The sequence below is a fragment of the Astatotilapia calliptera genome, chromosome 8, assembly GCF_900246225.1.
Source record: "Astatotilapia calliptera chromosome 8, fAstCal1.2, whole genome shotgun sequence".
NCBI lineage: Eukaryota > Metazoa > Chordata > Actinopteri > Cichliformes > Cichlidae > Astatotilapia > Astatotilapia calliptera.
The window spans coordinates 5,795,602-5,822,461 of NC_039309.1; the positions used below are offsets into that span (position 1 = coordinate 5,795,602).

Consider the following 26,860-nt stretch of genomic DNA (forward strand, 5'->3'; position numbering starts at 1 on the left):
TTAATTGTCTGCTCCGTGGCATGACCATTCTGCGTCTTTGATTCAACACAATAGCAGTGATTAAGCAATGGAATGCCAATTTGTATGTGAAACTACGAGTCTCATTATCTACCCGGCTTTTAAAATGAGACTGTATACTTGCGGCATTTGACTGTCATTGTTCACATTGTGCAAAGTGAAAGAAAACACTGGTGGTGTTTTTTATTACTCGCTTTCCATTACGTGCTTCTGACATCAAAATTTTGGGATAGAATTTCTTACAGTGACACTGTAATTCAGCAGAAAATAACAAATAACTGAAGGAAAGTATGTCTTCAGACCTGCCTGTATGTATGCAACCTTGCAGATGTTGCGGCTGGCATGGCTGGGTTTTGTATGCTGCACATTAAGAAGCTCAAGAAGATCAATCGACAAGTATGTAGCATGTACTACTTGATCACTTAAAAAAAAAAAAAAAAGGCAATAACAACTGTCCTCAATCATTGCTTAGGAGATTTTTGGGATGCGGTTTCTATCGTGAAGACTCCAATTCAGCTGCCTAAAAGAAACATCATTTTCCATTTAAATGTTTGCAGAATGCTTTTGGATTTTTATTGACGTGTTAAAAGAAAAAGGTTCTTTTAGACCAGCGGTCCCCAACCTTTTTTGAGCCACAGACCGGTTTAATGACAAACAGTATTTTCACGGGCCGACTTTTAAGGTGTCACGGATAAATACAACAAAATAAAATGATACGACCAAGACACAAACTGTGGTATTTTGTAAATATAATAATAAACGTGAATTCTCGGTGTAATTGTGTAACTTTATTAGGAGCGTCCTCCTGAAGTGCGCCAACAACATTGAGAGTAACATCCTCCTCTCTGCCCCTTAGCGCTCTATGGTCGCTATGGTAACCCGTAAATATTCCTTTCAAAATAAGACACACAACTACAACACGGGAAAAGACCCAGGGAAACCTAGTTAACTACAAAAAACCTGAAAACCATAATTTCACACCTGAGCAACAACTCTCACGGCCCGGTACCGATCCGTGGCCCGAGGGTTGGGGACCGCTGTTTTAGACCACCTGAGATCCAGTGACTGACTTTTCAATACAGATGTTAAACACTGCTCAGTAACAGAGAGAGAGAGTACATGTTCTTGAGTGCAGAAAATTTACTGGTAATCACATCCAAGTTTTAGGCCCCTGTCACTTTCTATTATCCTGCACACAGTCCAGTCACTTGTTGTATAATCATCTACAAAAATAAAGATAAACTTTGATCTTTCATGTCAGATCAGCCTCTGGATTGGTTAAAACCCATATCAGAGAGAGTCTTTTAAGGAAACCCCACCAAATAAAACTTGCTCCTCCACCTAGCAGTTATCCACAGAAAAACATCCTTTGGTACTTTCCCCCATTTCTTTCTCAAGGTTGTGTGACTCTTGTCATTGTTACTGTAAAAACAGCAAGTCAAGACAGTCAGAAATTCTGTTTTCTTTGGATTTCAGCCGTTTTCAGCACATGTGGACCGCTGTCAGCCCTCTAGCCATTTTAATACAGGTGAACGAGGATGCTACGTGTTACTTTTCTCGCTCATTTTAGATTTAGGGAGAAGCCAACAGAAGAGCTACTTTGTATACTCGAATGCTGGTAGTGCTTGTTGTTAAAGTGCCTGAGCTGGCTACCCCACCCCTTACCTCCCCCCATTACCCTTCCACTCCCTCCCCTCACCCACTCCCAAAGCCCGGCCAGTGAGAGGTTCGAGTTACTGTGGCCACGCTCATTTTTCCATTATGAGTTCATCTGCCTGCAGAAAAAGGAAGCCGCTGGTGCAACATGAAACCCTGGAGCACTCCACCGGGGACTCTAGTCTTTCCAGTGCCCTCCATTTTCTCAATGAAATTCCTCTGCCTCTCTCTCACAGAGAGCGGTGAAGGAAGGAGGGAGGGAGGGAGGGAGGGAGGGAGGGAGGGGTGTAGCTACAGCAGAAAAAAAACTTTTTTTTTCTTCCTTTTCACTGCAAAGTGTCAGAGGGTTGAAAGGAGGAGTTTTGGAGGCTAAGAGGGAGTTGAGTAGGAGTGCAGATACAGTGAAGAAGTTTGTTTGCCTTTTGGACATTTTGTTCTAGAGTAAGCAATGTACACAGGGGAGGGTTTTCAACCCATTGATTCGCAAGCAGTCTAACAAGGAGAAATGCTCTATATTTGCTGTTTTGAGTCCCTCAAATGCTTTTTTTCCTCTAATATGACCATTAACTGGTTGTGAACTATTTTCTGGACCAAAAGACAAAAAAGATTAGGACATGCCACCCAGGTCTTGGAAATTAATAGAGTAAAAGAATTTTAGCATACTCTTCAATTGTGTCTTTTGGCTCTTGTGCAAAACCTTTACATGCGCAGAAAAAGAAAACACAGTTGTGTCCATGCCAAACAGAGTTATAATCTCCCAGTAAAAAACAACAACAAAAAAAACACTATCATTGTGCCTGCAATGCCTTGTTTGCAGAGAAGGTTTTTTATACGGTCCTTATCTCCATCACTATGTAACATACTGGCACAATGTGTCTCACTTTCCCATCTGTTTCCTTCTCGCCTAATCTCTGTGGTCACATCCACTGCATTTCAAGATGGATGAAGTCCCAAATAAAGCTTTTCTCTTCTTTTACATATTTTTCAGTTGAATTTGTTAAACAGTGGAACAAATCTGACTAAAGCAGCTGTTACTTTCAAGTCATTTTTTAGTCCACGGCATTGCTTAAGTCCTGAACATTGACATCTTTAATCAACACCCAGTAATTGGGTGTTGATTACTTGGATCACTTAGAAGAAAAGTTGGAGATGTCAGAATGTCTTAGTGTTGCTAAAATGTTTTTGTTAGCAGAGCAAGTGCTTAAACAGTGTTGTCCTGTTTTTGGAATTCCACCTGACCAATCAGAGCAGGTTTGTCTTTACTGGTGGTCCTTGGACAGGAGCTAAAACGATGCGTTTCAGACAGATGAGTGTCATTATTGCTCACCTGGTTCATAGGTGTAATCTGTGGGCTCCTGCTTGACCATCATGTGGGCTGGTGGGAACCGATGTGGGTGCGAGTGTAACTGTGGGTGTTGGTGTGGTCCATGGCCATGGTTGTGTCCGTGTCCATGCCCGTGTCCCTGTCCACTCACATGACCCGGCCCCGCCATATGGGCTGCCCGCTCATACAGCGGGTCCATGTATTCTTGCTTAAAGCTTTGCTGCAGGTAAGGCATGCAGGGGTCAGAGTGCTGCCGATGGTAGCCAACACCACCACCGCCCCCTGGCCCCCCACCGCCACCCCCACCTCCACCAGTGGTGCAGTGGCCAGCTGGGGCAGATGGCATGCGCTGAAAGGCCTGCGCTGGTTGGGGGAACTGAGGGCACATGGGGTCTCCTGAAGGTCCCTGAAACCTGGAACTGGGAAATGAAATAAGGCAGTTTAGGATGCATTCGTCAGGAGAAATCAACATAATATCCAGAATTCCCAATGGTAAGATTTCAGTGCCGTGTCACCTGGCGTTCATGGGGTAACTGTTGCTGGGAAGTGGCTGGGAGGTGGCACCTGGGTTCATGTAACCAGCATCGGGCCGTCCGGCCGTGGCAGGTTTGGGGGAGTAATGCTGCTGCATGGGAGACACGGGGGTCCCTGGGCAGGAGCTCTTTGCTCCTCCTGCTGCCCTTTTCTGCTCATAGGCACTGTGAAGTCAAATAACACATGAATACACTCATGACAAAAAAAACATCCATGCATGACTACACATGTCACAACAGGGGTGAGCTGTTTCTTCAATGAATACAACAAACAAAGCAAGAGTTCATGTGCAGGGATTCAGTCAATAACGTGTGATAAGAGTTTACATGTGGGTTGACCAACTTGGGCTTGGTCATTGTACACTTTTGTTGAGAGAAAAAGTAAAATAAGCATTTATTTTGTCTTTGGTAAGAGTGGATGTCTAAATATCTGAGGAGGCAATTAATCATCCTTTTGTGTCACTTCAGAGTTCCTCCCCCACTTTCATACAGCAGAAATTAGTTGTTACGGTTGCCACAAATACTCATTGCTTGAGGTGTGCTTACTCATTGCCCATCATTTAGCAGAAAAAATGCTTATAGCCGCGGACTTGGTTGCACACTTTTGATTCCAGGTCAGCCACACTGGTCCCGTTAAGCGGGCAAGTTCACAAAATTGGGAGATGTGATAAAGGCAATTTAAGACTTGCCATTGTCATCATCATGCATGGCAGCGTTTACAAAAGTGATGCAATGACTGCTGGTATACTGCACACTTTGGTGTTGTCTCCCATTTTGTGCAACGTGGGACAAGTCTGTGCCAGCCTGCTGATTCCCCTCCACAGAGATCTCTCTGATACAGATGACACCATCACAGAGAAGTTGTTGCTACAGTTGGAAAGTTTGCAGAAAAATTTCACCACCTTCAAACTTTTCCTCCCTGTTTTGACTTCTTGTATCCTTATTCCAGTGTTGTTCAGGTTTACTACCAGGATTAGACTGCAGCGAGTCGAGCGCACGTCAAGCGAGAGCAGCTCTCTAATGTGTCAACCATAAGCCAAAAACAACACCAAAGCACGAGTAGTGGTGACACTGCTTTTGTTTGTGCTGTTGCGTGCCGAGGCTTAAATTTAGAGGCGACGGTGGTGGCGGTGCTTTTGCCCTTCAGCTTTTGAACAGTTTGCCCGAGGGGGATGAGGCTTGCAGTGATTTCCTGTATATCAAGCTTCAAAACACTTAAGTTCGTGACATGACATCATATTTTCTTTATTTTAATTGACGTTTTATTTTTTGCATTATTACTTTTGTGATCTCCATTGGGTTTTTTTTGTTTGTTTGTTTTAAAGGTGTTGTACAAAAAACTTACTGTGACTGAAACTATCCTATATTGAAGAAACAAGACCGTTTTGTCTGGATTGTCTTGAATAATCATGAAGGTAATTTTTGATGTTTGATGGCATTGTTGATGAAGAAATCCCAGAGATAAAATATTAAAAGTTCGACAGATTCAACCAAGAATTTATCTTCATAGTGAGATAAAGATAAGTTGAATGCACCGTTTTTATTTGGGTGAAGTCATCCATGACTAAACATGCACTACAGTAAATACCTGGCATAAAGGCACTGCTCTCCACTGGGGTAGCTGAAGCTCGGTTTGTGGCTACAAGACTGGCTGGGGTCGGAGCCCGGGCTCTGCGGTTCCTTCTTGATGGTGACTGGAGGGCTGTGAAATGCCACCGCTACAAGAGACAGTAAACAGAGATGAAACTTGGCGCACACACAGGACAACTTTTGTATATTCTTTTGTCATCCAGCCCTGCCCTGATACTACTGCTATTAAGCTCAAAGGCAAAAACGGCAAAAACAAATTCTTCTGTCTGCACAGGAATCTCTTTTACATGCCAGCCTAGATGCTTTAGTGACTGTCAACTGCAAAACACAGGGCAGCAGATAGACACGTATAAACACACATACACACACACTTACATAAACACTGACAGGGACAGGCACACAAAAGCACACATGCTCGCACACGACCACATTCCAGCAGTCATTTGAAAGCGCAGAGTGTCCTCGCCCACTTTTCTTCGCTCTTCCAGACACAACAGCAGTCAAAACTTCCTCTTTCAAAGTTAAGCTTCGTGTTAAACTTCAAGTTAAACAACTGTACGGGCCAGAGAGATGTCTATGGAGCGATGAAAGCAAATGTCACAGCTCTGTTAGAACGGCATATACACTCAGCATTCTTTCCGATTTGGTATCCAGATGTCAGCCTTTGCTTGTATCCTTCTTTTTTTGCATTTGATGGCGAGATAAAAAAGAAAGCACAGACAGCGATAACAGATAACCTGATAATGTGTCATGTGCTACAAAAAAAAAAAAAAAGTTTCAGCTTCTTTTTAACTAAATGTTTTTTCCATATGATGATCCCCCAAAGGAATCTACTCAATCTTTAACACACCAAACTGTCCATCAAGCCAGACTGCTGGAGGGGACCTTTGCCTCGACAGCCACAGAAACCACCCAAAGTGGAGCTTCAAAATGTGCCGAGGGCTTGTGTTTATTATGTGAGGGGAGGTTTTCACCCGGAGAACTGTACAGGATGTTTTTCTGGTCCCGACAGGGTAAACAGCAGCAGCTGCGCACTTCCAGCTGGGGAGGCATGTATTTAAGTGTGCGCATGTGTGCAGGAGCGCGCGTGTGTATTAGCAATCTCGGCTAGTCTCAAAGTGGGCTGCGTGCATAAAAGTGTGTATCCCTTTTGTGTGTGGGTGTGGGTGTGTGTTCAGTGGGTGTGGAGCTGACGGAGCAGACCACACTGAAAGCTCAACCCAGGTAATTATATAGCATCGTCCATTCACAAAAAGAGGAGGAAAAAGAAGTCTGGCTCTACTGAATGAAGCCCAAAATGACTGTCCCACTAAAGCAGGAGGTAGAAAGTGAAACAAAATGGAAACTGACACAACATTACAGTGACATAAACCACAAACTGCCTCAGGGATCTGCTGTTAAGATGGAAGTTGGAAGTATTACTTCTTAAAAAAAGAAATAAAATGGCAACATTAAAATAGTTTTCATTAAATGGTTGTACACTCGGTCAACAAACATATGTAGTCACATGAAAACAGTTATTATTTTGCAGGACTCTTCAGAAGCTTTGTCAGTTTGCTGGTCTGAAGCTTTCCGGTGTGTGCTAACACAATTCCACCCCATAGTCCTACCATTCAATGCTTAACAAACTGCCAAAAAAAGGTCAAGAGCTACATCTCAGATTCTACAGGCCTCGGTGTGTTAAATGTTAACGTTCATGAGAGTATAATTAGAAAAAGACAGATTATTTGGAAGGGTTGCCAGGCGACGACCTCTTGGTGGCAGAGCTCAAGTTTGCAAAGTTACAACTGAACAAACCACGACACTTCTGGAACAGTGTCCTTTGGACTGATAAGACCAAAGTAGAGACGTCTGGGTACAATATACAACATATGATGATCTGGGCTTGTTTTGCAGTCATTGAGGCCATCTGCCCTCCAGCTAAAGCTTGGGCCAAACAGAGACATACAAGAGTGTCATCCCAAGCACAGCAGCAAATCTACAACAGAAAAACCTATGAGATGGATGCAGTGGTGCCATCCACACCTAAACCTGATTGAAACTGATATAAACAAATGTCTGCAAGCCTTGATGAACTCATGTACACTGTAAAGAAAAGAGGGCTAAAGTCCCTCCACAGTGACCTGAGAAACTGATGAAATCATATAGAAAACCATTACCTGAAAACATTGCTGCTAAAGGTGGTTTTTACAAGTTACTGAATAATGGGACGTACTTAGTTTTGCAGGACTGTACAAGTGTAATACCTTTACACAACGCTATCGCTAAAGTAATAATAATAATATTTAGTTGATAAAAAAAAAGTTTGGAAATGCCAACAATTCACCCGAGTTTTTTTGCTTCTCACTCACTAGTTTCACACACAGCAGAACATTTTATATATGGTCCCATTTACAGTAAAATAAGAAACAAAACAAAAATATACTACAGGGTGTGACATCAACTGCTGTCCAATATACCTTGCCCTGCCCTTTATTATTTTCCCTCTCTGAGCATGTGTCACAAATACCCTTTTTAAACATTTTCAATAACACCTACGCATATCCAAAATCCTCTGCCAACTGCTGTGGATTCAAACTTGCAATTCCTGTTCGAGTGTTTGTTTTACTTTAACCTGAATGCCTTTGAGAAAGCAAACACATTAAATGATAAATTATGTGATTTCAGAGCGCTGCTCATCATCATATCCTTCCTATTTTTGGTCTGTACTTACTCTCCCATGGCAGGCAGGCAGGTGAGGAAGTGTTGGCTTTAGTGGAGGATCAACAGGATTAGAGAGCATTTACCCAGATTTCCCAGACAGACGCGATGGGATTCCAGCCTCCTCTAAGTCTCCGACAGTTTGTCTGCTAGCACACAGAGGGTGGCACATGACCGCTGCTCTAATAATACAGCAGTGTTTGTCTGTTGACATCCCCATCTTTCTCTGTCTTGGTCATGAACTGCAGACAATCCTCAGAGAGTGTCCACTCACAGCGCGGCCAAGCAGAGCCACTAATGCGATTGGCAGGAATATTGCCCTTGATGTGGCTTTCAGTTCATGATGATGTTCCATTTCAAAGAGACCGGCCGGGTAACGGCGTCAGCTGTACTCAGAAGGGTCTGGGTATGTGTGTGTGTTTGAGTTATTTGTGTGTGACCTTTCTGGAATATTAATTAATCTGGTAAATGAGCACCATGCAGATTTGTGTGTTTGTGTAATTTGCCTGCGAGTGTGACTGCTGTCGCATGGGGACTTCAATTAGACACACACACAGAGTTGGTGAAACATGAATACAGCAATTTCTGAGAGAATCTGCAGTCATTTTCACTAAAGGAACACAATCGCACTTGCAATGAATGATAACGTGTGATTTGGAAAAGCATTGTGCTGACAATGGCCTAAACATGCTGGGTCCCTTAGAAACACGGATCCATCTACACTATCTATTGTTAATGTTTATCTACACTAACAAGTGACAATGATTTATGAAATCTGGGGACTGTTTACTATACATAAGTGTTCAGAGGCCTATTTTAAGCAGCCAAATCTCCTGTGCCCTGGGGCAGATTGCACTCCATTACTCAAATTTATCATCTTACATTTTTTAATTCTTTCAGCTATGCTAAAATGTGTGCTACTCCCCAGCTATTACAATCTAGTTCTTAAGAGTACCATGACATCAGTTTTAGGACCTGTAAGGCTCTGATGGCCTCTCTTTTTTTCTGGTTCGGGCCACTTTGTATCTTTCTGCTAAGGAAGCACACAAAGTTGTATTGTTTCCGTTTGTGGACATTTTGTTGCTTCGAATTTCTCATGAAACTTGTCATAGAGTTCTTGTACAAAGAAAGTTCTTTTTGTTTTTTCTTCCCCAAAAGAAATACCCCCGCGGGCGATGCTTCAGACATCATACAATGAGCCAAATGTATCACTTCTAACAGTTTTCACATGTGTACTTACGTAATTGGAAAAGGGTGGGTTTTTGTAATTAACCCTTAAGACCAGTTAAGTCTTTAATATATTGACTTGCTTTAGATAAAGTGGTCCACTGGGCTGACTGGAGCTAAAAATGGCTTCTCCAGCACATCCCTGTATCTGTAGTATCAAACCCATGAGTGAAAATGCTCCCTGAACCACTTCTTCATTGTTTGAGTTGAACTAATCCTGGCATTATCATCCTGGAGTATGTCTGTGCCAGCAGCGAATACAAAAGAAAACTCCATTTAAAATGGAAAAACCTGGTCTTTTTTTTCTGACCTCATTTCAGGTCACATCATAAGACTGCCCCTACTGGCTTGTACGGTAGCCACGAGGCGTGATGGGAATGCCACTTTATCCCCTTCTCTTCTTACCCAGAGGCATCCATTGGTCTGGACCAGGGCAAATCTGGATTCAGACCAAACAGTGTTTTCTTTACCATTGCTCCAGAGTCCAGCGTTTATGCTCCCCAAGCAAACTAAAGCCTTTAATTTTGATTAGCCTCACTGATAAGTGGTTTTCTTAAGGCTCTACAGCTGTTTAGTCACAATCCCTCGAATTCTTTTTACACTGTGAGCGTGGAAATGTTCTTAATTTCACTGTTAAACACAATCAAGAGTTTTATTGCTGATTTCAATGATTTTATTTCACCAAGTGTTTAATGAACCTCCAGTTTCTGACTGCATTTATTTCTCAGAGATGACTATTATTCACCACTATGTCCTTCCAGGTTTAATGGACAGCATTATTAACTCAGTTTTATTTGTTTCAGTAGATTTTCTTAGGTTTTTTTTTTTCCATCACTTGATGCGGGCCACCAATGACTAACTCTTCAGACGTGGAATAACATCTTTTCCACGAACACGGGATGTGTCTTCCTACATGGTGCTTTAAGAAATAAGCTATTGAGTGCATCAGTTGGGGTTAAATAACCTGTTGCCAGCTGAAACATATTATTCACTGCAGTAATTATCCAGTGGAAGGCTCTTACCTGTTTGCTTAGTGAAATCCAAGTGGGGACTTTTTTTCCCCCCAGGTAGTGTATATTGTTTAAGGTGCACGTGTGCATGCAGAAAATCTTCTTCTTGACACAGTAAAACTTTGATATATTAGAGCTAGAATGGAAAATTGGGGATTGCCACAATAAAAAAAAAAAAAAAAAAAAATGTTGGGACATTGCCATCTTTAAAGCCAAGCCGCTGGTGTATCTTAAAACATAATCTGGGAATAAGTGTAACATCCAGCTCCAGGAATAGTCATTAAAACAAACTCTGGTCTCCCCCAACTATTACAAACTCTCTGGTATATCACAGTAAATCTCTCTGTCCAAATGATGTCAAATTTGCAGCTAAAGTTTATACGGTGCTGGCAGTCTTGTAAACGGATCCAGGGAGAGTTATGTTCTTCCACGTTCACTTCTCTTCCTGCTTTTATTTGGGGCAGTATAACCTCCCGGGCGCCCAATGGCTGCCCACTGTTTCACTGAGTGAATGGGTTAAATGCAGAGAGCAATTTCCCCACGGGGCTCAATAAAGTACAATAATGTACACACTTTCTTCTTCTTCTAACTGCTTTGTTAAATGTTACATCATCACAGAGACCCTCATATTTCATGGTTTTAGGGGGAGGGACAGTTTGTGAACTTAAACATGGATCACGGAGGAAACTGAAAGGTGTTTAGAAGTCAAGAGACAGATACAGTACACAACAGCTTTTGCGTTGTAAATCAGACAATTTTGAGATAACACAGAAGTATATACGGTAAAATAAATGTATGCGAGTGTAGTGATGTGTATGCCTTTCCACATTTCATGCACAGGAGTGTATAAAATGTGTGCAACGTCTGTTAGATTCCCACCACCTCTTAAGGTCAAAGGGCTCTTCCTCAATCCAAACACATCTCATCTCCTCCTTCCTTATTTTGTCGTATTCTTTGCCATTTGCACCCTTTTTTGAGCCCTGTGTAAAGGGATAACCCTGAGCTAAAGACAGGGTGGAGATGCGCTCTTACATATGTAAATGTTGGCTCTTAGAGGGGGAGGATGCAGGGTGAAAGGTGATGGTCATGGTTGAGTGCTTTAGGAAGTAGAGGGATAATTACATTGGGTAGGTTTCCATTCAACAGACACCTACCACAAACAAATGGCATAAGCAAGCACGATCCCCACACAGACTCTTCACTACACAATGGTCTCCTCAGCTGAGCCATATGGAGTTGGGGTGAAAATGTCAGGAAACACTATTGGGGTTCCACACAAAAACACAAATAGTACTGACACCGACTGATATTTTAAACCAGTTTTTGCAAAAATCTCTACGATCGCCTTGATTGAAAGAGACAGAATGATGGGATTAAACTTTCATGAACTGTATCAGTCAAAAATATTTTAATATCTTAAGTGAAGGAGCTGCTGCGTGCAGTTGACAAGACCTGGCTATGAACTCTTCCATCTTATTTTGGACAGATTATTTCCTACCATTAAAGGCTCTAGTGTAGGGAAATCCAATCTGAAGACAGGAGTGCATCTGGAGAGTCTTACGTTGGATGTTTATATGCTGCTTGGCCAAGTGCTAAGCCTCTGGAAGTCTGCAGCACACGACAGCCTCGCTCACAATAACTCATTGGACATCAGCCTCGGTGTCAAACAGGGTGACTGGAGCTTGCTAAAGCGAGGAACTTGTGAAGCGTAACGTAAATACACACTTAATGCATCCAATCATACAAATAAGATTCAAGTCGGACTCTTGGAGGGATCTTCTCGGGGTTATCTAGAGATCTGGTTCCCGTCTCACATGAAATGTGCTGTACATGGCAGAACGAATGACACGTGGCCTCAGCGTGCTGCACAGCCGCGTTAAAAGCAAGCTGCAAAGATGGCCTACACCTGGTCTCCCACTCTTTCCAATTGATCTCTTGTGGTGAGTGATCAATAATAACAAGGATGCCAATTATGCCATGATGGTTTTAAAGGTTAAAAAGGAAGTTATTGATTTACAGAGGCTGTGAATCACGTTATTTGCTTAGTGAATACATTGTGGTGGAGACATAATAGGAGAATGCCTGGCACAGTATAAAAGAATCTAAAAGCATTTAAAGTGTAGGTTACATCAAACCTATAATGCATGTGTTGACAGTCAAAGTTTTGCACAGACTGGTGGATTTTACTTTGTGAGACCAAGCTTATGGTCTAATTCTAAGTTTATATAGTTTGTTTTGTGTGGGTTCTCTTTTTTAAACACTAAACAGATAAAAATAAATAGATCGCAGCTGTGTACCTGATTTTTGAGCTTCATATTAAATGACTAATACCGCATGTTGAAGTGAATGTTTTGGCCTAGTAAACAGAGAAACAAATGCTTTATTGCATTACTTCTTTCAATTTTTACACCATTTGTCATGGTCAAAAAACGGTCAAGTCGATGTACATATGGAGACCAGGGATAGCGCTAACATGCAATTCCTCAGTCCAAAAACGAGCTAGTGTGATTGCACATGCTCATTAGGATTCCCTCTCTGCTTGTGGAAATGCTGTGTTACTTTCTTTCTGCAGAGATTCAAGGGCAAAAGTAATTTGCTGTAAGAAATTCACTTTTTGGACAAATAGAACAGAAGTAGTTTGCTTCTGTGTAAAGTTCAGATGAATGAATTGAAATTTACATCAGTTTATCCAGTAAAAATGAACCATGATCAATGAATATGAATGACCCATCCTTATACAGGTGCTACCAGCTAGAACACATTTTTTAAATCATGGGTGCCATATTATTATAAGCAATCATATTAGTAACAATTGCAGGAACCTTGTTTAATTGTCTTTCTTACCGTTTCACTAAACTAAATTTTGTAATGATATTTAAAAATTAAAGTACATCTTTTTGTAGAAAATATATACATCTTATGTGTTAAAGAACTATTAGCTTAAATACTGATAGTATAGAACACACACTGTATCATGCATTGTAATGCACACACTTAAATATATCATGAATTTCAATTCTTTTCCTTGTTCATTTTTCCCAGTTTAGGGCTGCATTTTTCATGTGCATTTTAAGAGTCAAAAGTGCCCAGTAATTGTGAAATAGAGCACCAAGGGCAAATCTTAAAAATCACCTAAATCTCATTTATCAAAGACAAGCTATAACTATAGCTAAAATGAGTGTCTTCCACATGTATTTAAGAACACAAGATTGTAACATTTGACTGCACAAATTACTTGTCTAAAACCTTAAAGGGGGGAAAAATAGAAGTTTAAAAAGTCAAAATCTGGTCACAATGTGGTACTGACTTTGGCCAAGTTTCTACTTATGTGTGAAAATGTGCAAGAGTGAGAGCAAAAAGAGAGCGAGGGAGGCTAGGCGAACCAATGTGATCCAGACCGTTTCGAGCCTGTCCAGTGGTGCATGGAAACATGTGTTGGGCATGTGTGCATGCTTTTAAGGCCACTGCACAATCAGGAAGACGAACTCACCCTCGTCTCTGGGAGCCAACGGGCTCAGGAGTGGCTTCACTGTCTGTCTGCTCGGGGGAGGCCCAGGAGTGTTGGCTCCATTAGTGTCTGCTTTATCAGATTTACAGATCATCTTCTCTCATCTGATAATGGTTCAGGCTACTTGAATATTTAAAGAACGGTTGTCAGATAGCTGCCAAACAAGCCTAACGAGATTGATGGAAAGTACTATAGTATCAGTAGGGCGGAGAGATGATTTCTTTGGATAGCACAGTGGCACTTCTGACAAATGTTTTCTGGACTTTGTTGGCCGTTGGAACGCCTCTGGTGCACTATGTTGCATTGGCTAACAGGATGTAGATCTAAATGACACTAAACATGGGAACAACAGTGACGCTACAGTTTTGCAAGCATCATAGTATCACTTCCCATTTTTTGAAATCGAAACAATATTTTTTGAAAGGGGTGTAATTGTTGTCTTAACAACTAAACTTAGATTTCTTCCCCCAGAATTCCTCCTACAGTACAACCTTGAATCCTCAGTGAACTGGATCAATTTGTATTGATATTGCTCTCGTTATAAGAGAAATGGGAAAAACTGAGTACGAGGGAGAGAAAATAAAGTATCAGGGGATCAGAATTTAATTGGTAAATCTTCTGAAATCATATGTTTTCCCTATTGTCCACTTCACTTTCAATTGTGCAGCGCTGGCTTTTTATAAATGGCCATTGAACAGCCATAAATCTTGGAGCCTTATTGCTGTTTAGTGCAGGCGATACAATACATTCCTGTCTTGGGACGTGCCATGAGAGGGACATCCCGTCACAGGCGAGAGGTGGATGTAATTAATCTGGAACAATATTGACTCTCGACTCTCAATCCCTCAGCCCCCAATATAGCTGTCCCCTCTTAATGTTTAATGTAGCGATCGATCCACCCCCTCACACTGTTACTGAAATGATATAATGAGCTGCCCACCGGGGCATCTCGTGGATGTGAGTGTGCAGTCGTTCACGTGTTTGTGAGAATGCATGCCTTTACGTATTTGGAGGTGAAATCTACCTCATCAGAAGGAGGAGATAACACACTGAAAGGCCGGGACACCTTCCTTGAAATTATCAGTGAGCATGCCACATCCACAGCTCTTCCCGCACTTCTCAGAAAGCCCCCACCCCCGGCCCTCTCGATAGTGATCTTGACCGTAATGCTTCGTGGCACGTTTGACCCGCTCCTAGCCCTCCACTTTCCCCTCCCTCTCCTACAGACTGATTTATCTCTGCTTTATCTTTATCAAGTCATCCATCCACCCTCTCCATCTCCTCCTGTTCCTCTCCTGGACTAGCGAGGATCAATATCAGCGTACGCCAGCTCTCAGCTCACGCTACACACCTTCTGCTGTGTGTCAGCAGGTTACTATGCATTGACCTCCTCTGCTCAGAAGCTGGACGTGTTTGGTGTGTTGATAACTGTGTTTGCTGAACTGTCTGGTTGGCCATGCAGCTACTAATTTCTTTGTTTTATCGTAAAACTGATGGAAAGACAGCAGCATTGGTACAAGGAAAAAAAATTAGAGAGGAATGACAACACAGGTGGTTCTAAAGACAAATTTAGTTTGCAAAATTGCAAAATATCAAAGTCATTTTCTTACATGAGCTGTGAAAGCTGAAGTTGCCCCCTCTCAGTTCTAGCACATAGTGTCAGGCTTTGTCTCTTAGACGACGGTGCTGTCTGGGTAGCCTGTGCAGAAGGGAGCACATGATGCCCACTTGCTTACTGGGAATTCACCAGACTTTTACTGTCCAAGTTATTCTCACATGGGCTCAGTTAGGCATAACAAGTACTTTGTGCTAACAAGCCGGCAGGTTAAAGACTCCTTAACGCCTCAACTGACTGTGTTGGAGCTTTGTGTTCTCTCAAGCAGCTAAGCTGGGTAATGTCTAAAAATGTTGAGCGCTGCGGTACACATGATGATGGCCACCATACAAGGGACAAAGCCAAATAATGGTTTAGATGGGGTTGGGTTAAGTAAAGTATAAACAGTGCTAAAGTCTGAGTTCTGTCATGGACAGTCAAAACTTCTGTTTGGGAAAGTTACAAACTTAAAGTGATTATGACTTCAGAAAGGGTTGAAGAAGAGGGGGAAGAAGTGGAGCTGAAAATGTTGGGAATAATTGTAATTATACTGGACAACTGTATATGTACTGTAGATGGTCATTTTACCAGTTCTCTCTTATTTTAAGTGTCTTACAACTTGTTTTTATGCCTAACTGGAGAAAAACCCTATAAACTTTCAGGATATTGAGATTGAAGTGGACTGAAGGTAAACTAGACTCCTGCACCTGCCCTGGGTTTCGTTTTCGGGCCAATCACAGGTCTTTTCATACGGATTGGGTGAGTAAAGTCTCCAGATGACTTCCACCAAGGTGAATGGGGTTCGAGTCTGTTGAAATTGCCCTGGTGTGAGTGTGGTCTCTTCTGCCTAAGTGCCGTCCGTTGGGTACAGCTGACTCCAATCAGCAGTTAGAGGTACTTAAGGCCAGAGAAAGGTGAGCTCTAGGCTCAGCTGGTGAACTGTGTGTGCGCGCATCCTGCTCGATTACTCCTGCTCTGTGGAGAGGAGTGTGTTTGGTGATTAACATTTTGTTTTACTTACTTTCCAGGGCTTTGACCAACTACTGAGTTTTGTTGTGTTTCCCTTTAAAAGAGTGATAGCGGCTTGACCGTCTCTTTGAATTAGTATTGTTGAAACATTAATAAAGCCTTTTAATTAAACCAGCTTGCCTCTTTCTCTCCTTTTTCAATCCGGACACTTTTTTGTTACTTCCCCTCATCCCCAGGACCTTTAGGGGGGAACGTAACAAGTGGGGGCTCGTCCGGGACGTCTCGCACCCGAAGCAAGAATCATACGCCTTGTTACGTTCCCCTCTAAAGGTCCAGGGAATAAGGGGAAGTAACAGAGTCTCGTGTGAAGCCAAAAGTAAGCACCGACTTATTTTTAGCTTTTATGGAACGTGGAACGTGTACTTAAAAGAGATGCCTAATTGTCAAATCCAAATTGACACTAAAGTTGTAATAAACACTGATTATCATAACAGCCAACATGTTCAAACTGGCCTTTGTCATTGCAATTGCTGCTTCTTCCTATTATTATTCAATCAAGTTAAGCTACTGTTGTTTTTATGGCCTCACCCTCTTCCACGGCATCTGTTCCCCACTTTGGTCTGTGCTCTCCTTTAAAAGAGAAAAATTCCAGCTGCAGAAAGCAAAGCTGTTCATGTAAATAACACAGAAAGAGACAGGCATGCATATGAGCATCCCATCAACCCTTTTTTCCTTGCACATACACCTCCCATCACTCTCCTGTAATAAAACACATACTGCTGTCCATTCACAGAACTATGCTGCTGACATGCGGGCTGTGCTGCCTGGCTCAAATCCCCCATGGCCCCCTGGCTTTTACAGGGCTGTTCTGAATCAACACAGGAGTTCAGCTTTAACTTCCCCACTGGAAGTTATTAAACGCCTTTTCCTCTACATTGTAGACATTACAAACTCCTTTTCAGTGGATTTGATTGCCTAAAACATGACTAAAAGATGTTGTAAACCTAAAGTAACTTTTATGTATATTTAAAAGGTCCCATCTTAACTGAATTTAGGACATTTAAACCAAACATGTGGCTCTAACTCCACCAAACAGAGAAAATACAAATAAAGACCTAGCAAAACAAACTCTCTGTATCACTGTAGTCAGTCAAAGACTGGCAGAAAAGAAGCCTGTACTTCTATAGGTGTTTTGGTAGAGGAATAACTCATGTTAATGTCATGAATGAAGGTTTACTCCCCCTAACTCAATGTGCTGCCTCAGCCAGTCTTTCACAACCAACCCATTCATAAAACTGCAGGGCTGAAGCCTGTGTATAAAAAACAAAACGTATACCAGCCCAAGTGTGTTTATGTACATGCGTGAGTAAGTGGAGGAGAAGCTGTCAAAAGAAATCATATGTTCATGTTAGAGAAATCAAGTGTTTTACTCATAAACAAAACAAAATGCCGCAACAAACACAGTCATTGAGGAAGGCTCGCCTCCCCCAGAGCGAGAAGGCGAGCGGTATCTGTGCATGTCTGGCAGGCACCTGGATGTTTTTGCACACTTTGTTGCATAGCAGCTGTATTTTGGAAAGTGGAGAACACAGAGCTGCATGTTTCTCTTTTGGGGAAAGAGGGAGCAGGGAAAGGGGGTGGGGATGGGTTCGATTCACCCATCGCCCCACGCTCCAAATAGGGCCTGATTGGGCCAGTTCGGATCCAGAAAAACAACCCAAACAAGAGGAACGCTGTGAATTCATGACAAAGCAGAACACAGGGAGCCAGAGAGCCACGCTGCTGGGAGGATTTAGTTAGAGCTGGGTTACTGGAACCTTTTCTTCTTTTTTCTACCTTCTTTCCTTTCTTTAGAAAGAGAATCAGCAACTTTTAGTAACAGTTTAAATAGTTATATTTTTAGGCAAACGTGTCAAATCTATTCTGATTCTGTCAAAGACTGATCAAAAAGGCAGTGAGATGGAGTCAGTCTATTCGTTCTATTACTAGACAGACCCTCTAATCTGAAACAAAATTCAGAAATTCTTCCAATCAACTACAGTCAACCATTGCAAAGAGATGGGTGGCAGACGAGCTGTGCTCAGTGCCACAAACTGACTAGGATTGATTGCAATGCATCATTAGAGGCTGGGCTACCTTAACAGGTGGTGAGAGGTACCTTTAGCCACCATCCTCTTCTGCTCAAGATTTAGTGCCAACTAGCATATAAATACGTCTAGAATTTAATGCACAGATTTGCAGGTGTCTGTGCAATGCATGGATACAGTCTACAGATGCGGTGTGCTAACCAAGCTTCCTCAGCTCTTCCAGATAACCCAACACTCCACCTGCTTGCCAAAATAAAGCCTCTCCTTGCTTCCAAACACCAAGATAGCCACAATGCTAAAACTGAGGCTTCAGAATAAGAGTTCGCAAAACAAACAGGTGCCACTGCGGTGGCTATGTCTATGTTTTATACACAGTTTGTGATTATATCTTGCATAACTTCAGCCTTTTAATGTCGGTCAGACAAAACAAGCAATCTGACAATGATGCCTTTGGGCTTTTCAGACACCTTTTGACACTTTCTGGACAGTGTATAGAAACGGATCATGCAGCCCTATTTCATAGCATGGTGTGCTACAATTAAAGAAAAGGTTGCAAAGAATAAAATGGAAAAACAGCTGCATGTAGACAATGTGTAAGGACCCCAGAAGGACGAAAGGTAGAAATTATTTTGACAAAGTTGATTTTCAGTTTTATGTGTTCATCTTTTTTTCTTTTCTTCCCCCTTTGCCCTCAGAAACTCTCGCTCTTTGTCATTTTGCTTTCTCTCCCTTGGTAAACTTACTCGCCGAGAAGAACTGTAACAGCATTCTATAGCCACAACTTCCTATATAATTACTGCAAGGCACAAAACTAAACAATCGTCCCACACAACTCTTAAAATCACTGGATTAGTTCACATCTTGGAACACTCAGCGTGTGCATGAATGTGTGTGTTTGGAGAGAAAGACAGAGAGAGGTAGAGAGAAAAGGGAAAGGGGAGTCCAGATTTTTAAATTTGACTTAGTTTGTACAGACACAGGAAGGGAGGGAGGAGTTTGGAGTATCTACTTGAAGAGTGGAGGGGGGGGGGGGGGGGGGCGTCAGAAAGGGGGGGGGGGGGGTCTGTAGTACTGTAGGGCTTTTTTATGAATGAAGACTGAAGGAGAGGACTGAGAGAGGGAGAAAGCGCAAGAGAGAGAGAGAGAAAGAGGGGGGAGGGAGAGGCACACTTCCTTTTACGCACACAGGGAAGAAAATTTATGAATGGGTCACATCTCTCGAGCTGCTCCAAGTGTAAACAACATACTTGAACAAAGAACAAGCTCTCAGTGCAGGCAAAGCCTCGGCAAAGCCTCCGACTGTGGTCTTTTAGTGCGAAACTAGTGACGCGTCTAAACTATTTTAATTACGCTTGTGCACTGTAAATTTGACTGACACCTCCATGTGTTTCTCCCCCGAAGGCAGTAAACAGACAAAGTAATCTGTCTGACAGTAGCGTCAGCCTAACCCTTGAAGGTGCTGTCACCACAGAAAAACAAGCATTAATCCTCACGGGCAATCACATGAAGCCGATGGAAAAAACATAGGGTGCACTGTTATCACCAATGGCTCAATTACCTTTAAGCACACACAGGCAGGTCAGCAAGTACATAAAAGTTGCATGTTTGCATAACCTTCCCTCAGTGGCGGCCTGCAGACAGAGCATGCTTGTTAGCTGTGAACTGAGGGAGAATGGACCAGATGAGATACATTTACCAGATGTGCAGGTATTGCACAATCCCTGCTTTGCCCCCTCCTCTTCTCTAATCTAGCATTCCAACATGTTCCAATGTTTTTGCCTCTCTTTTGCCATTTCACTGGCTCCACATTTCCTCCCTTCGTCAGCACCACACCCATGCAGGTAACAACTTGACTCGGTAAACAACAATGTTTAATTTTTTACTAGGATGCTTATTCAGTGGAGGCCTCAATTATATTCCGGTCACCTGGGATTAAGGCTTTCCTTTATGTTTTTTTTTTTTCTCAATGTTTTTGAGTTTCCAAAACAGGTGAGTCACCTCTTTCTTTTTTAAACACTTGCTGAGAACGCCTTTTCAGTTCAGCATGGGAACAGAACAAGCGCAAATATTTAAAGTCGCTTGTCAGCTTCAGTTTTCCACCAGTCAGAGCTGAATAGAGATGCTCTAAGTGGACTCAGCGGCTATTGACCGTGATCAGCAGGGACACTGTCTGTCAACGCAGGAGTGTCTCTGCTGCGTATAAGTGAGCTGCCTGTCAAATTGAAGCCCCGCTGACCCTGCAAATCATACCCAGGTCAACCCTTAGTGGAGGCCTGACAGCTGATTGGCTGACAGTCCAGGGGGTTAAGTAGACATGACCTCTGTGTGGCCCGGGGATCATCCGCACATCCTCCTCCGCATTGTCGGCCGACACAGTGACAATATTGCGCAGGGCATGTGTCACCGAGGGGCTGAACAGTGGTGACACGGAGCTGGTTAAATCACATGATGTTTGCACACAAAAGTCACATGGAGGAAGCGCCTTTGACCGGGAACCAAAGCTGCCAGTTTTACTTAGGGGGTGGGATTAATTCTAGAAGTTCCCTTTAAGATTCCTTTAAGATTCCAGCCATTTCGGTGTCATTGCTTAAGACGGAGAAGCCTTCAATGTGCTGAATGGGGCCGAAAAAAACAAAAAACTGTTTGTAGAGCAACACGTACTCCCACCCATATCCTGAATCGCCATTGTTAAAACACACAACAAGAAAGGGAAACTCATTCAAATAGGCGCTCAGTTGTGCAGCCCAGGAATTTGCTTTTCTATTTTACACCTTCCGATGTGGACAAAAGGCCATCTTTGTACCTGGGCCCTGAATAATTTTTTTACTGGTTTCCTGGGCCGTCTCCATTCAACTTTTCAAAGGCATGCAAATGGATGGCGGCAGGACATAATGCCAGGATCCAAACTCACTCCATGTTGACTGGGTCATTAGCCCCTCTGTTTCTGCATAGCTTTGCCTCCCAAAGAGATTACTGTAACATCAGCGAGTTACAGTATCCCCACGTAAGCCTCTGGTGGCTTCACAGCCCAAATCTGACCGCTGCTTTCATCCCGTCTTTCTCGTAACATGCAAAATTCAACAGGAATTATATGAACAGGCTAAATGCCAAAGCAGAAAGATGGGGTTAGACGGGCATGTACAGCACTGTGTGTTACATGACTCAATACTGATTGAATTAGAAATTTTGTGACAAAGTGTGGTCAAAAGGCCAGAGTTTTGTTTTCTATGAAACTGACACAGAGCGCATTTCCAGACATTCGTTTAAAGGACAAAAACTGAATGTACTCACAGTTCTCAGAATGGAAATCAGGAACAAATTGCTCATCGCTGTCAGGAACCTGAGCTGAAATGAAGAAGAAACAGATTGTGTTTTAGACAAGAATCTAATAGAGTCGTGCTCATTCAGGTGACCTTCATGATTTGTGTGTGTAGCATGCCAGCAGTTTACTCATCGATAAATCAATAAAACAACAACATGGATACACTGTAGATGTTAACCTGCCAAACTGGTTTTGTGTAGCATTTGTAGCAGTCACACCAAGTCGGAGAAAATACAAATTTTTCTTTGCCCTTGCTTTAAGACTATTATATAGAGGAAATAAAGTCCTTCAGCCCCCCACTCCCCCACCCAGCCTGCCCGCTTCGATTTCACAATGTTTTTGTCTATAAGTGAAAGTTCCCTCCGCCTCTTTAAAAACACTCATCTCAAACCCGTCACTAACAGGCAGGTGTTATCTAGTTTCTACTCGAAATCCCAACAGACAATACAAGCCGCTCTGGCCAAACCAGTGAAGAGATCTGTCACATGGTGTGACAAACCAGCTCTTTTCTTTTTTGATTTGTTTCCAAAGAGTTGGGGACTTTTGTCTAACAATCTAAAAGCAGTCTGGATTTCATCTTCTGCAGAGATGGCGACTGGCTTAAAATAGAAGTAGAGAGAAAACAAGGAAACTAAAAGCAAAAAGAAGAAGTGGAAGAGCGAAACAAGAGCAAGTGAAGATTACGTGAATAGTTCCCCACAAAATCAAGTCTAGATAATTTTCTTTTTGCTTGTAGGGTTATCAAGTATCTAGATTGTTTTGGTGTGCCATATTGGCTGTATTCTCTTGAATATAATAGAGCTACATTGACCGACCGCTTTATTAAGTGTACCTTGCTAGCACTGGGTTGGAGCCCATTTTGCTTTCAGGACTGCATTCTTCATGGCATAAATTCAACAAGGCGATGGAAACATTCCTCAGAGACTTTGGTCCATATGACGTGATACTGAAACAATGCTCAGTCGGTAATAAAGCAGGATGCTACCACGCTTTCGTGATGTTTACACCAAGTTCTGACCTCACCATCTAAGTGTCACAGCAGAAACTCATACCTGATGATGTTTGTACAATTTTCTGTTGTCCGATTTTTTCGAGCTATTGCAAATTGTAGCCTCGGTTTCCTGTTTCTAGCTGACAGGAGCGACTCCTGGTGTGGTCTTCTACTTGAAGGTTTCGCATCTTGTGCGTTAAGATATGCTCTTTTGCATGCCTGGTTATTTGAGTTACTGTTGCCTTCCTCAAAACAATCTCATCCCTTTAACATCAAGAAGGAATTTTTGCCCAGAGAACAGCCGCTCGTTGGTTATTTTTGCTTTTTGCACCGTTCACTGTAAACCCTTGAAAAGGTTGTGCAGCAGTTATACTTAAAGTGGCCGGTGAGTGATTAAAATAAAAATGAATCTGCAAGCATAAATCCCCAAATTCCAGCCAAGTTTCAGTCCCATTAAAAGCTACATGATGTGATTTAAATCCCCCAAATATTGTGTAGATTGATAAAAGGCATTAGAGACAATGGATATGTGACTTTAGTAAAGTGCCCTCCATATGTGAGAGTGAATACTATTTAATGTGAGTAATATATTAACCCAAATTATATTCAGTTACCTTTCAGTGATAGAAAAGTTTGCATCTAAGAAACAAAATACACCCAACTTACACTGATTTGTAAAAATAGACGAGTCAATACGGTGATATGTGATATCTTCATCTGATCTGTAATGACTTGCAGTGGTGTACATTTTCAGTGGGCCTGATTAGGCACTCTCTCATAATGAATCTCATCTAGGATCTAACTGAATAAGCAGAGCCAGCGACGCCAAGCCCAGGTGCAGCAGAGCTAGACAGACGCTATTGTGCTACTCTTTCCAAACCCCATTCACAATTATCCTTTTGGAGCTTTGGACTTTGAGTCACACAAACGCAGTTGAAAAGCCTAAATCGTTGGACTGCCAACACCCTACTAAGGGTGAAGAGGTCAGATACACGCACTGGCATTTCTTTTGCCAACCCTCGAGTTAATGACCTAACCCTAATCGTAGCGCAGAGCCAGAGCTCGCAACCTTTTTAATCTGGCAATGCTCCAGCTACACAAGAGTGTGGACTTTAAGTGTTTCCATTGCTTGGGACTCAAACTTACGTCATGGTACAACCTAACTGGTAAGGAAAATTTGATGGGTATCATTAAATATCATGAACCCAATCAGGGGTGTAATGAGCTACAAAAAACACACTGTGGGTACTTAAGCATCATTTACCCACTAAAAAGAGGAAAAGTATCTACTTTTTAGATAAAGAGCAACTTTTTTTTTACCTTACAAAAAGACATTTGCAGATGGCACTGCAACTCTGCAACAGGACCTTTGATTGTAACCTCACCCAAGAACCACAATCTGACCCAGCGTTCGACCTCAGTGGCCTCATCGCTCGCTCTCTCACTTCATCAGTGGAGACAACAAAACTCAGACAGCGAGCGAGCAGCAGAGGCAGAGGACAAAAAGAGGAAATAAGAAATTCAAATCCACTTTCTTGTTGTCACACTCCTCCTTCCTGTGCAGAGGAAACCGGATGACTCCGTTTTGGAGCATGTTCTGATAAATGACATCGATTTCTTATATAACGCCGCATCCTGTGGTTTACTATACCATAATAATATTACCCCCTTTTAACTTTTCAGTCTTTTGCCCTCAGGGGGGAGGAATAAAGCTGCCGTATGAGACAGAGCAGGGGCCAATATTTAGTTCTGCACATCCAACAATCAATCATTTCCACTAGTTTCAACATGTCCAAAGCGGAACATGCTGGACCTCGTAGAAACGCGGGAGAGGGAAAACAAATGATGAGCATCAGGCATCATCCTGTGTGTTTGTGTGTGCGTTTGTGTCTGCACACTTTCCTGTGTGCGTATGAGCGCTTGCACGTGTATCTGATTTGTTTCCAGGAACACCTCATCAGGGACTTTGAGATGCAAGTCAGCACAAGAAGGAAAGTGTGTTTATTCGGGCACAGACGCATGTTCTCCTCGATGCTTCCAGGCACCTTGAATGACTCCCCCCCCCCCCCCCCCCCTTTCTTCTCACAGTGGGAGATCCTGGGAGGAGCTAAACAGCTACAGACATACAAACCTAAAGGCCCAGAAATCAGACAAGATGTGACAAGCTCCTGAACTCTTGCCATTCAGCGCTTCACCCTTTTTGTCTCACTCCTGCTTCCGCTCTCCTTTGGTAGAAAAAAAAAAAATCCCTCCAGCAAACCAGCTTTTACAACCTCGGTGAATCCCTCACAACTGCAATCACTCATGATAAGGTCTTTAATTAATGCAACAGGAAAGGAGAGGTCTTAGCTGAAAGCTGAAAACAAGCCCCATACTTAGGGTTAAATAACACTTTGATAAAGTTACACTTACACACTTCGTTTGGTCTTTCCCCCACCCCCTCCTTCACTCTCTGTGACTCAACAATAAGCTGCCAAACAATGTTTTAAATTCCTTTAAACGCCTGGTTTATCTAATTATAGAAAGGGCCTAATTTTCACTTTAAATGTTGCTTTCTGTGGTGTTTAGCCATGCAGACAGTTTTAGGTTTTATTGTTCCAGGATCTCTAGAGAAAACTCTACAAGTGACTTAAATATCTGAAAAACTGAGATTGAAACAGTCAAACGTCCATTATCAGATTTCAAAGGGACCGTTTCTTTGGTAGGAAGTTGCTATGCGAACTAAAAAGGCCCCGTGAATTAGTCAGCGTAACCACAACACTGTATCTGGGAAGCAACATTTCAAGACTGTGAGCGCCACAAACTAAACTTAATTTAGCTTCTATGTAGTAAAGTTGTTGGCAAAGATATCTAAATGGCTTAACACCACTGGAGGTAAGTGGAGAAGGTACATTTAAGTGTGGCCTTTAATAGCCAAATGTGTGAATACAAATAGGGCCTCAGCTTTGAAGTGACTTTCATCGTTGCACTTTATTGGTTTGGGGTCTTGTCTTTTTGTTAAAGCGAGACGCTGGTGTGAAGAGAAATTGCAGGTATTTGACGCCGCATGTGAAAAGGTGTGGAAGCTAACGTGGAAACGACATTGTTTGCTGTAAACAGTAGCTGGCTCAGAAGTAGGATCTATTTAAATATCCATCTGCTGTTTGGGCAGACACAAGCGCTTTCCACAAGGTCTCAGATCAAAGTTGCTTCACCTCCCTTATTCTCCTATGTACTACAGATGACTCAGAATGGGTCCCATTTGACTGTTAAAAGTAATCCAACGATCCTTAATCAAGTCAAAAGACACACATTGATCACATTCAGGTTCCACCAAAAATATGTTTACAAGAGATTTTACATTTTTTGGGGGGGGAACATGGAAGGAAAAAAAAAAAAAAAGACTCTTTTCATCCTACTAAATGAGTTAACTGGTCGACCAAAATGTTAACAGATGCTGATTAAACATGGGCTTAGACTAGATTAGCCAACTAGAGAACAATATTTTTTTAAAGCATTTTTTTGTGACTAAGAAACATGACAGACTGCACGCTACTCCCCGATCACTCTTTCACTGCATGCACAGTGTCGTTAAGGAGGAGTTGCTAGCTACCACTTTCCATGAAATGATGACTAAAATATAATTTTGGCTGCCTTATTTGACTGAGCTACACCAGCAGTTTTATTCATATCCCCCTTTGCTTTGGCTTATTTTACAGTTGTACATGACTAAGTAATATTTTTAAAAAACAAAACAAAAACAAAAAACGTAAAACAACTACTACCACTTTATGTGCATCGGGAAACACAACGGAGATGAAAATATCCCCTAGTAGGGCATTTTGTCCTACTAGGGGTTGAGTCCATAGTGTCAAAATGAGCTGGCTAATTGATCTACATAGCAACAGGAAGGTTTGTTGCTCTTTGAGAAAAGTGATTAACTTCTTTATAGGTTAATGTATCAAAGCTTTCTATTGGCCCAAAGATGACGTGAGAGGACTGATGGACACTATATCTATCCATCTATCTATAGGCATACATGTTTTAATGATACATCATGAGTTTTCCATTGATGGCAAACTAAATTAACAGGAGCTGATCCTAAAGTGTGGCACAAACTGTCTTTATTTGTATATTCTATTTTCATTCATTGGCTTTTAAACCTGACTGATATCCATTTTTTTAAATGTTATTTTAATGCATTTTTACTTATATAGCACCTTAGTAAATCCCTGTTTTTTAAATGTACTCATAAATAAATTGACCCTTTGGCTTTAGCCCTCAAACCTTTGAGAACCATAGTTTAGAAAGAAACCAAAGACACTAAAAAACACTGCTCGGAGCAATAATTT

General features: G+C 42.1%; 1 protein-coding gene across 7 annotated transcripts in view; it reads right to left on the reverse strand.

Annotated features, from left to right (window-relative positions):
• Positions 1-26,860, reverse strand: part of etv4 (ETS variant transcription factor 4) — a 41,666-nt gene that overhangs the window by 9,271 nt on the left and 5,535 nt on the right. For all 7 annotated transcript variants that reach the window (XM_026178092.1, XM_026178095.1, XM_026178090.1 and 4 more), the window contains 4 exons: positions 21,508-21,561; positions 5,120-5,249; positions 3,514-3,696; positions 3,002-3,417 (listed from right to left, as the gene is read on the reverse strand). In XM_026178092.1, the coding sequence (XP_026033877.1) occupies positions 3,002-3,417; positions 3,514-3,696; positions 5,120-5,249; positions 21,508-21,561 (783 nt within the window). The remainder of the gene's footprint in view (positions 1-3,001; positions 3,418-3,513; positions 3,697-5,119; positions 5,250-21,507; positions 21,562-26,860) is intronic.